We start from the raw sequence: 15,194 nt of genomic DNA, 5'->3' as shown, positions 1-15,194 counted from the left end.
GGGTGCCAAGAGTTTCAGTAAGGTTCCCCATTCCATCCAAAGTATATTAGGATGGAACCTACAGAAAACTGAGGTCCATTTTAAGACATTTTTTATTAGAAAAATCAAGATATTCTAGCTGCACTATTACGGATTAGCATAAAACATATATGACTTTCTTAAAGTCGATTTAGTGCTACCCAAGAAAAAGAACAAATGCAGGGAAATATGAAACATCTGCAATGTGTTTAGTTCTTAGTTCTCCTCTTTCTCCTTGCAGAAGAGTCTGCATGTGTGTCTGTGGCAGGTAATTGCCACTTCTTCAGTGCAGAGAATTCCCTAAGAAAAGTGATCATACCTTTGGAATTATAACAAACATGTATGCAGAGTTTGAGGAAACTCCATTGTGCTTTGATCACAGAGAGGCTTTCAAACCACCATATTTTCATGCCCACTTGTTGCATCCTGATAATTAAGTATGATACTTGATCTTGGCAAGCTTCTGCAAATGGAAGTGGGAGAGAGCCTGCTTTTTGCAAGCAAAGATCCGGGAGGTATTTGGTTACTGGAAAACAAAAGCAATTTGGGTTTTCTCAACCACAAACAGCTTTTGGCGCCTTAAATTGGTTTCATAGAAACTCCCATCTGAGAATTGCAGCCACAAGTAATAAACTGAACAAGCCAGCACTGGAAAAGTTGCACGCTGCATTAATGTGGGGAAATATCCAGAAACCACCAACTAAATAAAACAGCTGGATTGTCTTTTAACTGACACCCTGACTTTCCATTGATGTATCCTCTCTGTTCTACAAGCTAACAAAGGGAACCAAGGATATTCTCACTCTGTTAAATAATCCCAAATTTAGCCATACAATTGCATCTGTTAATTTGCAAAAGGGTGGAGTTCCAAGTAGACAGCATAGCATAATAACCTTATTAATTTGTTGGGGGTGTGTGTGTTTCCAAGCTGGAAAACAATACATCTAAAACAAAATTGGCCTTTCACCCTGTCCTTTCCCTGCTGCAAGGACAGCCAACGTAATACCCTCCAGATGTTGTTGGTCTACAGCTTCCATCTTCCTTGACCATTTGTCATGCTGGCTGTGGCTGATGGGGAGTCCAGTAACATTTTGAGGGCACTACACTGGCAATGCTGATCCACTGTTTGTTTCTGCATTGTCCTTTGCCTACACTGGAGTAAGCAGCTGGGGGAGCCAGTGCAAAATCTGGGCCCACCTCTGTGAGTTAACTATTTGGTACTGCCAGTGCGGTGTGAAGAAGTGCAGCAACAGAGCTGACAAGCTGGCTGCACAGCTCCTATGGCTGCCCCCACTGGCGGAGGAAGAGGGGGAGGGGAAGTGCACCGCCCCCGGCAGCGTGATCCCGGTGGGGTGCCATCACGGCTCCCTCCCCCCTGCTGGGCACCACACCCCCACAGGCAGCGTGCCACGCCCCCAGGACAGACACCATGCCCCCGGGATGCACACCAGCCGCGCCCCTGCCTGCTCTCTGCCCTCCCCCCCCCCGGAGCATGAAGCTCCGCCACCGGCTGCCCCTTCCATCATAAATGACCTGCAGGATAAGAGCTCATCCAGGCTTCCTTCTGCACCATGTTTTTAGGCACTGGTCCAGGTTTTCCAGGTCTACGCCCTACCTAGCGTTCTTCTTCTTTTTGTCCCACCTCTTTCCCCAGGAAAACTGATCTTAACTACTGAATCGGAACAAATGGTAATTGGGTTTCCCGTTTGCTCCGATTCAGCAGTACAACACAGGTTTTCACAGGGAAAGCGCCAGAGCAAAAAACAAAAAGGCTCAGACCAGACCCAGAAATCCCAGATCTGTGCCCAGAAAGGTACTTTAGGTAATGAGCCCTAACTCATTGCTGGCTGGGGACTGGTAGCAAAACTAAAACCCTCTAAGCAGTTTGCAGACTCTGTAGGTATTTGGGGGGGGGGGAGGGGGGCAAGCAGTATATACCATTTTGTTAAATATATATATATATATATATATATATAGAGAGAGAGAGAGAGAGAGAGAGAGAGAGAGAGAGAGAGAGTCACCTTTATAGAGAAGTTCAGCCTTTTTTGTTCAGTACTGGAATAATAAAATACAACTCAGCAAATCCATATACCTTGCTAGGGGAAATTTCCTAAGTAATCCTAAATAATTAAGGACTGTAAGACTAATAAATTTGAGAAATGATCATATTTATCTATTGTATAATATTGCAATTTATGTGAATGGTGAAACATGCAGTAGAAATATCCTGTATCAGTTCATTCACTGTTTTGGAATGGTGTTTATGATTTTTTTTTTGTCTGTGCAGTAGAAATAAAATATACAATAATAAAGAAACTTGTGTAATCCACACAAAAATAGTAACTTTTTATTGTCTTTAATTAGCTAAATCCATAAATGCCACTTCAAGATAGGCAGAAGGGGGAAAGGTTAATAAATGAGGCTGTGTCTTTGCAATCTTGCGTGCTCTCTCTCCCTCTCTGTTACAGAATTGCTTGTTTTCAATGTGTGCAGATGCAAGGAGGACATAATATGATTAGAAACATTACATAAGAAGACAGTTGTGATATTCTTGATAGCTGTAGTTGGGTCTTCAGCTAACCATAGTTAGCCCAAACGATAAGGTTGTATCCAACTAAGTTATACTCAGAGTAGAAACATGAAAATGAATGAACCTAAGTTAGCCATGTCCATTAATATCAGCGAGTCTGCTCTGAGTAGGACTAGCATTGGCTACAACTTCTAGTAGGTTTCTGGAGGAAACTTGGTAGGTTTCTGGAGGAAACATCGGCATTAGATCCATTTCAGTCCGGTTTCCGTCCTGGTTTTGGGACGGAGACGGCTCTGGTTGCCCTAACAGATGATATTCGTAGACAACTGGATCGAGGCGGGTCAGGACTGCTGATCCTTTTAGATTTGTCAGCAGCCTTTGACATGGTCGATCATGATCTTCTGGACCATCGCCTTGCAGACGTGGGGATACAGGGCATAGCCCGTAACTGGTTGTGCTCTTTTATCTCTGGTCGGGGACAGAGGGTGGCACTAGGGAGGGAAATGTCGTCACACCACTCCTTGGTGTGTGGAGTGCCGCAGGGCGCAATTCTCTCCCCAATGCTTTTTAACATCTTTATGCGCCCTCTTGCCCAGATTATCCGGAGCTTTGGGCTGGGCTGTCATCAATATGCTGATGACACTCAGCTCTATCTACTGATGGATGGCCACACCAACTCGGCCCCTTACACACTGACCAGATGCTTGGAAGCTGTGGCTGGATGGTTTCGTGGGAGCCGATTGAAACTAAATCCTTCGAAGACAGAGGTCCTATGGCTAGGTCGGGATAGCATGGGGATGAGGGACCAACTCCGTTCTCTTGCGGGGGCCCAATTAGTGCCATTGCCTTCCGTTAAGAGTTTGGGTGTAATCCTTGACGCCTCCCTTTCCATGGAGGCGCAAGTCACAGCAACAGCCAAGGCGACATTTTTCCACCTTCGCCGCACCAAGCAGTTGGTCCCTTACCTTTCCCGCCCCGACCTGGCCACAGTGATCCATGCAACAGTCATCTCCAGGCTTGACTACTGTAACTCGCTCTACGCGGGGCTGCCCTTGAAGCTGTCCCAGAAACTCCAGCGGGTACAGAATGCTGCAGCGAGGCTCCTCACAGGGTCTCTGCCATGGGAGCATATTCATCCAGTGCTTTTCAAGCTGCACTGGCTCCCGGTGGAGTACAGGGTCAGATTTAAGGTGCTGCTTTTGACCTTTAAAGCCCTTCACAGCCTAGGACCCTCGTACCTACGGGACCGCCTCGCCTGGTATGCCCCACGGAGAGCCTCAAGGTCCATAAATAACAACACCCTAGTGGTCCCAGGCCCTAAGGAAGTTAGATTGGCTTCAACCAGAGCCAGGGCCTTTTCAGCACTGGCCCCAACTTGGTGGAACGCTCTGTCTCATGAGACCAGGGCCCTGCAGGATCTGATCTCTTTCCGCAGGGCCTGTAAGACAGAGTTGTTCCGCCTGGCCTTTGGATTGGAGCCAATTTGATTCCCTCCGCCCCCTTTTTCTTTTTTCTTTTCCTTCTCCTGCAATGAGGCTCCATTTTAATATTTTAATGTTCCATTATTTTAATGTTGTATTTTATTTTTGTTTTTAAGTTGTAATCACTCATCTTGTTTTTATTATTGCTTGTAAGCCGCTCTGAGCCCGGCCTTGGCTGGGGAGGGCGGGGTATAAATAAAAAATTATTATTATTATTATTATTATTATAGTTTGCAAACACTCTTCTAACCATGGTTCCAAACTGTATAGCAAAGTTTAGTTGGAGGGGGAAGCCAGGTACATCGACTGATATATCTGTATACTGCCCTTATTTTACATCCTTGACGATTGGTGCTGAATGTGTGTACTGATTCAATTGACTAGCATGTTGTATGAAATAGGTAAGTTCTGTAATGGCCCATTCACATATGCATGAATGATATTTCAGCCACCATGTGACTTAATGTACATGTTTGACTCACCTTGATGTCTTCTCTGGTGATTTAAATCTGGTGATTTAAACAGAAAAAATAGGCTTCATTATGCATCACACTACCATCCTACACTTAAAACTGAAACTGGGGCTGTTGTTTCCTTCAGGTGGATTTGCTGAATTTTCCAGTTGTTTCCCTGGCCTTTGTGAAGGAAAATCCATTCTGGTGCCTTCTTGTATTTCTCAACCCTGCTTACCAGTCTCCAACACTGGGCCAACACGGATTCTTCCTCACCTTTACCTTGGGTGCCAGCGGGATGTCCTCAACAAGGTGGGTGCCCAGAAATAATATGGCACTTATAAGTGACTCAAAGGACAATCTCCCCCGGCGATGCATTTTCCTGCGATGGTCACCAATCAGTTACCTTGACTTCTTTCGCTGTCAAGCTGAATTAATTTCCCTTAATCAGTGATATTATCACTTAACCAACTCTGATTTTAAAAAATATGTTTTTAACAGCAAATTTTCACAATTCTGAAAAGTTTTCTCCGTAAGAAGAACTTGCATTTAACCTGTATGACAACACAATGCTACATAGCCAGACAAATATAGCTAAGTGATACCACTGATAAAATGAGAGTGACACCAAGAGATGATAACATAGTGTGGTGAACATTTGCATGAAAAACTAATTGAAAAGGGATTTGTTTGTTTGTTTTACACTGCCAAAAATATTTGTGAAAACCAGGAATAGTTTTGGGTCCCCTCAAATATATTTTCAATTAACATTCTCTTTCTTATATTGATCTGTACGTGGTGACACTTGTAACAGCTGGCATTGGCTTCCTTTCTTTAACAGGAGCTGATGCAGCAGAACGACATTGGCTACGTACTGAACGCCAGTAATACTTGCCCCAAGCCTGACTTTATCCCGGAATCCCACTTCTTAAGAGTGCCTGTGAATGACAGCTTCTGTGAGAAAATCTTTCCGTGGTTGGACAAGTCTGTGGATTTTATAGGTAAAAAGATGGTGTCTCTTTTAAAAAAGAAAAAGAAAACCTATGCCAAATGATTTACTTCCACTAAATGTTTGTCAAGCAAAACATGTTTGCTTGACTCTGCGCTGCTTGCATGACTTCTCTCTTCTCACAGTACGGCTGACACGTCTGATGGGGTGGGATGCTTTCAGCATGAAGCCCAAGAAGTTCGCTTTCAGGTAGGCCTGCAGAAGGATGGGCCCCAGAGTCACAGGAAGCTGCTACAGCGCCAGTGGCTATGACTTCCTGTCCAATTGTCCACTTACCACTGAAAATTAAAATTTGTTCATATGCAGGTGTGAAGAAGCCAGTGGCAATATGAACCTGTATGTAGTATCATGTTGAGAGTCCTGGATGTAAATAAGTAGGGAGGATTGGTGGTAGCCATTGAAGTTGGACCCCAGGGTGAAATCTAGTTGGCCTAGAGCAGTTTACATGTTCCTTTTTATTTTTATTATTTTTTATATCATTCCCATTTTTCTATTTGCATGTCATACATTACCGTCAAATATTCTTTCCATATAGACTTCCCAGCCTAGCCTTCCATGGCATTTGTAATAGATCTAGTATCGCTGTATATCTGTCAGGGACTAGGCAGAGCAGGAATGGTGAGACCGCCTCTCCAGCCTGACCCTTCCAGAGAAGAAGACAGTTCAAAATTACAACAGGGGTTTAAGGGAGGTCACAGCTCAGAGGAAGATGAGGGGGAAAGTTGGGAAATAATAGGAGAGGAGGAGGAAGCAGAGGTGGAGCAGCAGCTGGCTGACATGTTATCACTAGAAAGCATTCCAGACCCTCCATCTCCCAGAACCTGGCGAGCCATAAAAGTAGGAGAGCAAATGGCACAGAAGGGATGACGAATGAGGACGTGGGAGAGAATGGGAGTGGAGATTTACTCGGGATGCCATTATTCCAAGAGGCTGCATTCACAAGCCTCTCTCTGGAAATATTGAATAAAAGCAGATGGTAAAGACTTTTCCTTGTCTTATCTATTCCTGGCAACCTGCCCTGGGGTTGGTTCCTCTGCTGCCTGACAATATCCATATATTAATCCACCCTACTTTTTCTTTCCTAGTCCTTCTTTGTATTTAACTGTTGTTCAGAGAATTACCCCTACTTGTAGTTTTGTTTTAGTATCAATTTTGTTTAAGTGCTCCCCAAAAGTTTCCCATTTGCCATTTATTTGTTTTCCATCCTGATTCCTTATTTTGGCTGTCATGCTCACAAGTTTGGCATCTTCTGTCAATTAATACAGCCATTGTTCTTTTGTTGGTATTTCTTCTTCCTTCCAACTTTTAGCATAGAGTATGCTGGCCACTGCTGTGACATAGTCTTTGGGGGAGCTCATCACCAGTTATCGCTAATACAAAGGCTTCTGTTTTCTTTGGAAATGTATTTTTTAATTTTAAAAAATTGAGCTCATCGTAGACCATCTCTCAATATTTTTGGGAATATTTACACTGCCCATATGTATGAAAGATCCTTCAATCTCTTCACATTTCCAGCACAGTTTGTTTTTGTTTTTTAAAAATTTCTATATCACTTTCTATTTAGAGAATTTCAAGGTGCTGCACAGTAAAACTTTAAAACAGCACTGAAATAACAGTATTGAAGTAACAGTACTGTGTCACAACATCCACAGTGGGCAATGGCAATGATCAGGGTGTTTTGGGTATAGGTTGAAAACCTACTAGCTGGAGCTCACTTCCTATCGATAGGAAGACACAAGGTAGGCAGCACCAAAGTTCATCTTGTGGATGCTTCAGGGTCCACATACCCATAGCTCAACCAGGGGAGACTCATGCAAGGGTTGTATTGAAGGGGCAGGTCCATATGCAAGAAGGCATTCTCTCAAGTGACCTGGTCCCAGGTTGTTTAGGGATTGATAAATCAGTAATAAAACCTTAAAGTTTGCTCAGAAGCTATGCAAGAAGTAAAGAAAACAGGAGAAAGGGGAAGTGAGTTGCTTTCCTCTTTCCTTAGGCTATGTGTGAGCATGCAATGTGGGAGTGGACACCTCTTACCTCACTTATAGGAGAGGCACAACTCCTCCTGTTGCACAATATCCTGGAAATGCAAAAAAGGGGCATGTCCTCTGACTCACTCCCTGTTTTGATCCTTCCTCATATCTTGCAAAGCTACCAAGCATCCACTTTGTATGAATTAATATCACCTACAGAGCCTTAAGTGGTGAGTGATTATCAAGAGCCATCATGGCACCATGATAGGCCTCTTGGGATGCATGGGTGTTGATTCTGACCCGCTGCCTCAAAATATTTATCTGTATTTGGAGTCTGCTCCATCTTCCCATCTTGCTTGGCTAATCAGTGAGCCATGTAAGATGAGGCAATGGGCCAGAATCAGCTGGGAGGGCATAAATTGCATACTTCTCAAAAAGGAATCGGGAAATGGCATTTTTCTAGAGACTACATGGGTGGCGCTGTGGGTTAAACCACAGAGCCTAGGACTTGCCGATCAGAAGGTAGGCGGTTCTAATCCCCGCAACGGGGTGAGCTCCCGTTGCTTGGTCCCTGCTCCTGCCCACCTAGCAGTTTGAAAGCACGTCAAAGTGCAAGTAGATAAATAGGTACTGCTCCGGCGGGAAGGTAAACGGCGTTTCCGTGCGCTGCTCTGGTTTGCCAGAAGCAGCTTAGTCATGCTGGCCACATGACCCGGAAGCTGTATGCCGGCTCCCTTGGCCAATAAAGCGAGATGAGCGCCACAACCCCAGAGTCGGCCACGACTGGACCTAATGGTCAGGGGTCCCTTTACCTTTTTATGCGCTTACTGGAGACTGTGTGTATTGCCTGAAGAATGTACAAAATGCAGTTGATATATACACATCTCCCAAGGCCTGTTGGTGATTATGTATATTGACTGGGAAATGTGCACAATTTCCTCTTCATGGAAGGATTATGTGCATATTCTTAATGAGTCTTGGTCCATGTGAACAATGGCTGGTGGTTATGGACATTAACTGCTCCGCCTTCATTTCCCCTCAGCGTACTTCTTCATTTTTTTCAGGTAACAATCACATTTTTTTGGACCATCTGTGCTAGTTGCCCCTCCATGTTGGCAACCTGAGTCTGGGGGCTGAGAGGGTGGAGACAAGTCAGCCCTGCAGGCATTTAGGCAGGATTATATGTATGTTAATGGATGGTGAAGAGAGGCAGCCGCTTGGCACAAGACCTTCGTCCAGTTTATCTCCATAGCTTGATTTACTTAAACAGTTCCAAGGATTATTACCAGTATTCAATGCATTCTTAGGTTTTGTCATAGTTGATGGTGCTTAGCATTTCAGGATAAAATTGCACATGGTTATGGCTATTGTGAAGCCACCATGAGAGCAGGGAGGACAAAAACTAGTTGAAAATGGCTGTATGCTGCAATTTAATGATTTTTATTTTTGCCTGCGGATCCCTGGGAGATTAAACAGATTTTTCTCATTTTCAGCATCTTTTAGAGCACTAATGAGAGGTTTCTGCTTTCTTTCGTTTCCCACAGAAAAGGCAAAAGCCTCAAACGATCGTGTCCTAGTCCACTGTTTAGCTGGGATATCTCGCTCTGCCACCATCGCTATTGCATATATAATGAAAAGAATGGATATGTCATTAGATGAGGCCTACAGGTAAGGAAGAAGGGTCCTTTTCTTGAGGAAACCAACACAAAGGGCTGACTTCAAATATTCTCATGGCCTCAGCTGCTTTCAATGGTTTCAGTGTGATTGGGGCATGCATGACCAGAAGCCGTTAAATATCCCTGATTTTGAGTTTTTCCTGGGCATTGTGTGAAACTTACCAGTAATTGGTAGCTCCTGGACTCAGCTGCTTTTTGAAAGTGAAGTCCAGGACTGTGTGTTGATGCTTGGCCCACAATGGGCCCTGCATGGCTTCAGTAACGTTTATTTGATTGGGCTTCCTATGTAAATGGAACAGTAAGTGTGCAGTAAGTACTCTACAGCAATTCTGCCAGAGTGTGGGAGATATCTCCCGTCTTGCCATTTAGACCCCGTTTACCTTATTCTATATAACTGTAATGCAAGCCCACCTTTCTTTTCAGGGGACTATGCTGTGCACACAACACTGTTTGTGCACCTACAAGACGAAGGTGACTGAAGTATCACCACACATACCTGTATACATACCTGTTCAAATGATCAACTTTTTTTTAAAAAAAAACACACCATCCTGAGGAAAATGTAGAGGAGACTACTTCTGTAGCAGCTCTCCTCTTCAAGAATGAATTATTGCTATAGTGGTGAATAGGTACCTCTGTGGCGGGAAGGTAAACGGCGTTTCCGTGCGCTCTGACACTCATCACGGTCCTCCATGGGCCAGTAGCGGTTTAGTCATGCTGGCCACATGACCCAGAAAACTGTCTGTGGACAAACACCGGCTCCCTCCCTCCCGGCCTCAAAGCGAGATGAGCGCCACAACCCCATAATAGTTGCCTTTGACTGGACTTACCCATCCAGGGGACCTTTACCTTTACCTTTTTACATGAGGTTCTACTGGTCAAGGGGTTGGGGTTTTGCAATAGTTTCTGGTCCTTCCCAAAGACGAGTTGATTGTCCTGAGCAGGAAAACTTTCTGCATAAATTGTGCTTAGCACTGCTACTACTGTTACAATGATGCTTCAGAGTGTTCCACTAACAGAAAAGACAGATTCCTGGTCCAGTGAGTTTGCAATCTAAATTACAAATATGAGGGAGAAGGGGATGGGGGAAATGGGTTAGTTTGTGCAAATGCAGTTATGTGCCTAGGAGAAGATGAAGACTAAGGGGTTAAACCAACACTTTCAAGGGTAGATTGGAGGAAGAACTTTAAGGAAGGAGGATGCTCCAGCTATAGGGGCTGTCAGGGAAGAGGGCAGGGTTGCTTGAGGGAATAGGAGAATTTTGGATAGCAGGAGGTGAATTTGCTTAATGTGTGCACCTTACCTTGGTATAGCCTAGTGTGCAACACATGAGCTCTGGTCAGCCTCAGCTCGCGGCTTGCATGCAGAATTCAGTTGTGGTGTCATAGGCTAATGGATTGGCTGAACTCTTTTTTTTTTTAACACACATTTCTGTTTAGATTCGTAAAAGAGAAGAGGCCAACAATTTCTCCCAACTTCAACTTCCTTGGCCAGCTTCTAGACTTTGAGAAGAAAATCAAGAACCAAAGTGGCCAATCTGGATCCCTTAGCAAACTGAAGATTATGCATTTGGAAAAAAGCAGTGATCATGGGCTGAGACTGGACAGCGGGCAGAGCAGCAGCAGCAGCGGCGGGAGCAGCCTTTCCTCTTTCCCTCTCTGTGCTACATCTACCTCGGAGACTGTGGAGCAAAAGCCAGTGGAATCTGGAAACCACCCAGGTTCCCCTTTGCTGTCATCAGAGGACAGCCCATTGGTACAAGGCATAATTGGACTAAACATCTCCTCGGACAAAGTTGAAGACAATAACAGGCTAAAGCGGTCGTTTTCCTTGGATATAAAATCTGTGTCGTGTGTGGCAACCAGCACCTGTGTTGCTGCTTCAGGAGAGGGCTACCCCTCCTTGGAGGACACACTGGAATATTACAAGCATTCAGCCACCTTGGAAGGTGGAGCCAAACTATGCCAGTTCTCCCCTGTACAGGAGGTCTCAGAACAGACTCCTGAAAGCAGCCCCGATAAAGAGGAAGCAAAGCTTCCAGAGAAGTCCCAGAATACCTGGCTGCTGGACAGCCACAGCAAATGGCAGCACTTGGGGAGAACCGCTAGCACCACCCAGAGGTCACTCTTGTACCCACTGCATCGAAGTGGCAGCATGGAAGACAACTATAAAACTAACTTCCTCTTTGGCCTTTCCACCAGCCAGCAGCATTTGGCCAAGTCTGCCGCTGGGCTGGGCCTGAAGGGCTGGCACTCAGACATCTTAGCCCCACAGGCTTCCGCGACACCTTTGGCCAACAGCTGGTATTTTGCCACGGACACCTCTCGCTTTTACTCTGCATCGGCTATATATGGGAGCAGCACAGCCTACTCTGCCTATAGCTGCAGCCAGCTGCCCACGGGGTGTGAGCAAGCCTATGCCGTTCGCAGGAGGGAGAAGCATGGAGACAGGGGGGACTCGCGGCGCAGCTGGCATGAGGAGAGCTCCTTTGAGAAGCAGTTCAAGAGAAGGAGCTGCCAGATGGAATTTGGGGAAAGTATCATGTCCGAGAACAGGTCCCGAGAGGAACTTGGGAAAGTGGGCAGCCAATCTAGCTTCTCAGGCAGCATGGAGATTATTGAAGTATCTTGAAGCTCTATTTACATTTCTCCCTTTCTTCTGTGTCAAACAATTCCCTGTAAATCTGAAATTTGAAAAGAATGCAAATTGTGTGGCTTCAGTGTGAAGGAAGTGAATAGGTTTGTGTGCGTTTGTATGTGTGCACAAGTGAAAAACTAAATGACAAGTCTAATACATGCAATGGGCAATTGCTATTTCCCTGCTCCCCTCCCTTAAGGCAGAAAGTGTAGATACTCCTAAAGTTTTTATTTCCCTTAACAGCTGGGGCAGTGAGATGCAAAAAATGGTCCAACTTTACTGTGTTTTAAAAAATATTCCTTTGTAAACTAAGCAAATCTTATGGTTCATTTGAAGTAGTATTTAAACTGAACCTCACACGTTGTATTATCCACCCATTTCTTCAGCAATGCAGCTTAGATCTGGAAGGCCTTGGCTTGTTTCAAGAGAGGAAAACGAATGCAGCACTCACACTGCTCAATGCTAGTGCAGTTTGACTGAAAACTAGCATGTATTTTGTCTGGATAGTTTGAATACCCAGTTAGATTGCTCAATCATATTCTTAAAATAAGAGACTTCAGCAGGTGTTTCCAGCTCCCTGTCTGTCAGTAAGTAATGCTATTTGAAAAATAGATGGCTTTTAATTGACAAGTGATGCTCTTTCAAAGGACAGATGGATTTCAAGTTCTCTACCCCATACAAATATTCTTTGGCTGGCATCAAGGATGGCATTAAATGTTTATGGTGCCCAGCATGCCTGCATCTGATTTCCAGCTTGTGCACTATTGGAGAAGCTGGTGTGTATTGAAAAATTAAGGCATCAGGTCAGAATCTAATATCTGATGTAGCCACCATTTTTGGAACAGAGAGTCTCCAATTAAACACCCCCTCAAAAAAATTGCCACTATATAGCTAAGGGAGGGAGAGCAGGTATCTGACTTCTGTCATACAACTCAGAAACATCACCATTCTCTAGAAAGGTGGTGATGGTGGTGGTGAAGATGAAGAAGTCAGCTGAGTATGCTTCAGTTTCTAACTTCATCAAAACTATTATCCAAGTAGCAGGTGTTTAGGTTTAAGCACTGAACAGGTCAGCAGAGAAATACAATTGCAGACAGGTGTGTTAAGATTTTAGGTTAGATTTTAAATGTTGCCAAATAACGACCTATCCCTAACTGCATAAAATATTTGCCTGTGGCAGGAACAACTGGTGGCAAAACTGAGCTTTTTGTAGGGGGAGCCAAAAGAGGCAAAAGGGTGGAGCTTTGTTTTTGTTTTGTTCAAAACTAAATTCAACTAGGTGGTGCTCTTCAGCTTTCCAAGAAAGTTTGGTAGCACTGTTTTCAGTGCAGGCTGCTGCTCTTAAAGAGAAGGGCTTTCTACTTCGGAGAAGAGATCGTGCTCTTCATTCTCCCCTCTACAAATGTTTATTTTCAACTCTAGGTCCAAGGGGTTGAAACTCTACCTAACTCTGTGTCATGTACTCTAGTTTCATATGAGAATGTATGATTACACTGGCATTTGGCTCATTCAGAAATTGAAGGGAGAGTACAAAAAGCATTAATGCTCAGTGGTTATGAGATACAAAAAGACACTAGTTGTGAGGGGAACATGGACACTTCGTTTCACCAATCACTGTTTCCATGCATAGTGCAGCCTTTTAGGAATGCCATTCACTGCTGATGCTGCCACAAATGTATTTTGCCAAATAACACCTAGGGATATTTTTGGTACCCCTTGCTGAAAACGAAGTACAAACTGTCTGTGCTGAAGAAGCAAGGATCAAAGGGCCTGTGATGCATTGCTGTCCTTGTAAAAAAGAGGATATTGGAGAAACTGGTGGAATCAAAATCAAACTGATCAGAGCTTTCACAACTAGATTGAGTTGCTAGTAAGTGTGTAGTATCAACCCCAGTTGCACATCAGACTTCAAGTGTAATCTTATTTCAACTTTATTAGGACACAATCATATACATTACTAGGAGGGTTTAGTTTGTGCTTCCACATGGATGGATCTAACACTGGCTCAAAGAATTACATGGATTTTATCAGAAGAAACCATATACACATACTACTTCTAAGTGGAGGCTGGTGGTTGAAAACTAACCCAGGGCATCCCCAGTTCAAATCTTACCTCCACCATGAAGTAGTAGTAGTAGTAGTAGTAGTAGTAGTAGTTCGGATTTGATATCCTGCTTTATCACTACCCGAAGGAGTCTCAAAGTGGCTCACAATCTCCTTTCCCTTCCTGCCCCACAACAAACACTCTGTGAGGTGAGTGGGGCTGAGAGACTTCAAAGAAGTGTGACTGGCCCAAGGTCACCCAGCAGCTGCATGTGGAGGAGCGGGGAAGCGAACCCAGTTCCCCAGATTACGAATCTACCGCTCTTAACCACTACACCACACTGGCTCTCATGAGGCTGACAAAGCCTCAATCTTACCCTTAGCACCTCAGCTGCAATATGGGGATGCTAACTGCCTACCTTGCTAGGATGTCAGAGTTACTGTGACCACGTATAAGAAGTGTTAATATTAAGTCTTAATTGGTCCTATACTATCTGTCTATTCCATGTGATTCCCTAATCTAAACAAAAGAGCAAATCAAAAATATGGTCAAGATCAAATTTTAAAGGCAAAATGGCTTCTGAATTGCAACCTCCCCTCAGCCATTGGTGTCAGTGGGCACTCCAACGCCGTGCAGGTAGCCTTCCCTTTAACATTACTCTGGGGAGATCAGTAGTATTAGCACACATCACTATTGAGTCCAGTATCAGTCTGTACTTAGTCCAATTTTATAATATACAAATACTTAAAATATTTCTTTTAAGCACAGGTCAGCAACTGGCAGACACAAAGCCAAATCCAGCCAACTAAGAAACACCATCTTACTCCCAATTGTCAAGTCAGGGGGAAGTGAAGTGTGGGGAACAACTGGAGTAATAGCAACAGGACTTCAGGGGACTCTGTTTTTGGGAAATGATGGGAGTAAGGAGGGTTTTTCCATCTGCTGATAGAACAGCTGGGCTCTTTCTTAAAAAACAAACACCAGAAACACAACCCAGAAGAAAGCTGGCATGTCACATGTCCTTTAATTAATAATAAAACCAAACAGTAATAAATATTCCCAGCTGAAATAACATTGTGTTAGAGTAGCATCTACATCACACAATGTAATGCAAGACCCATCAAATTTGTACACGTTGCATTGCAATAAAAGGAAACTACACAGTGCACCTGACACAAAGCTGTCAGAAACTGCTTCACCACCACTGATTCCCCCTTCTCTATTTCCAAGGCCTAAAAATATGAACACATTAGACGTCCAAATGTGTACCTTCAGCAAGCACTTAAAAACCCTGAAGAACGCTGCACGTCTGCCTGGGCGGATTCCCTGAAGTTTCTGGGGCATGTTCTAGAGCAGAGTTTTCAGAAGTGTTAGACA

The 15,194-nt window shown here is 44.2% G+C and overlaps 1 protein-coding gene across 1 annotated transcript in view; it reads left to right on the top strand.

Moving 5' to 3' along the window:
• Positions 1-14,957, top strand: part of DUSP16 (dual specificity phosphatase 16) — a 64,793-nt gene extending 49,836 nt beyond the window's left edge. The window contains exons 4-7 of the mRNA XM_081191025.1: positions 4,630-4,793; positions 5,323-5,482; positions 9,005-9,128; positions 10,576-14,957. Of these exons, the coding sequence (XP_081047151.1) occupies positions 4,630-4,793; positions 5,323-5,482; positions 9,005-9,128; positions 10,576-11,767 (1,640 nt within the window). The 3' untranslated portion in view covers positions 11,768-14,957. The remainder of the gene's footprint in view (positions 1-4,629; positions 4,794-5,322; positions 5,483-9,004; positions 9,129-10,575) is intronic.
• Positions 14,958-15,194: the final 237 nt, after the last annotated feature.

The sequence above is a fragment of the Podarcis bocagei genome (assembly GCF_964188305.1).
Source record: "Podarcis bocagei genome assembly, chromosome: 4".
NCBI lineage: Eukaryota > Metazoa > Chordata > Lepidosauria > Squamata > Lacertidae > Podarcis > Podarcis bocagei.
Note: the sequence above shows the minus strand (reverse complement) of the source record. Positions and strands in the feature narration are given on the sequence as shown.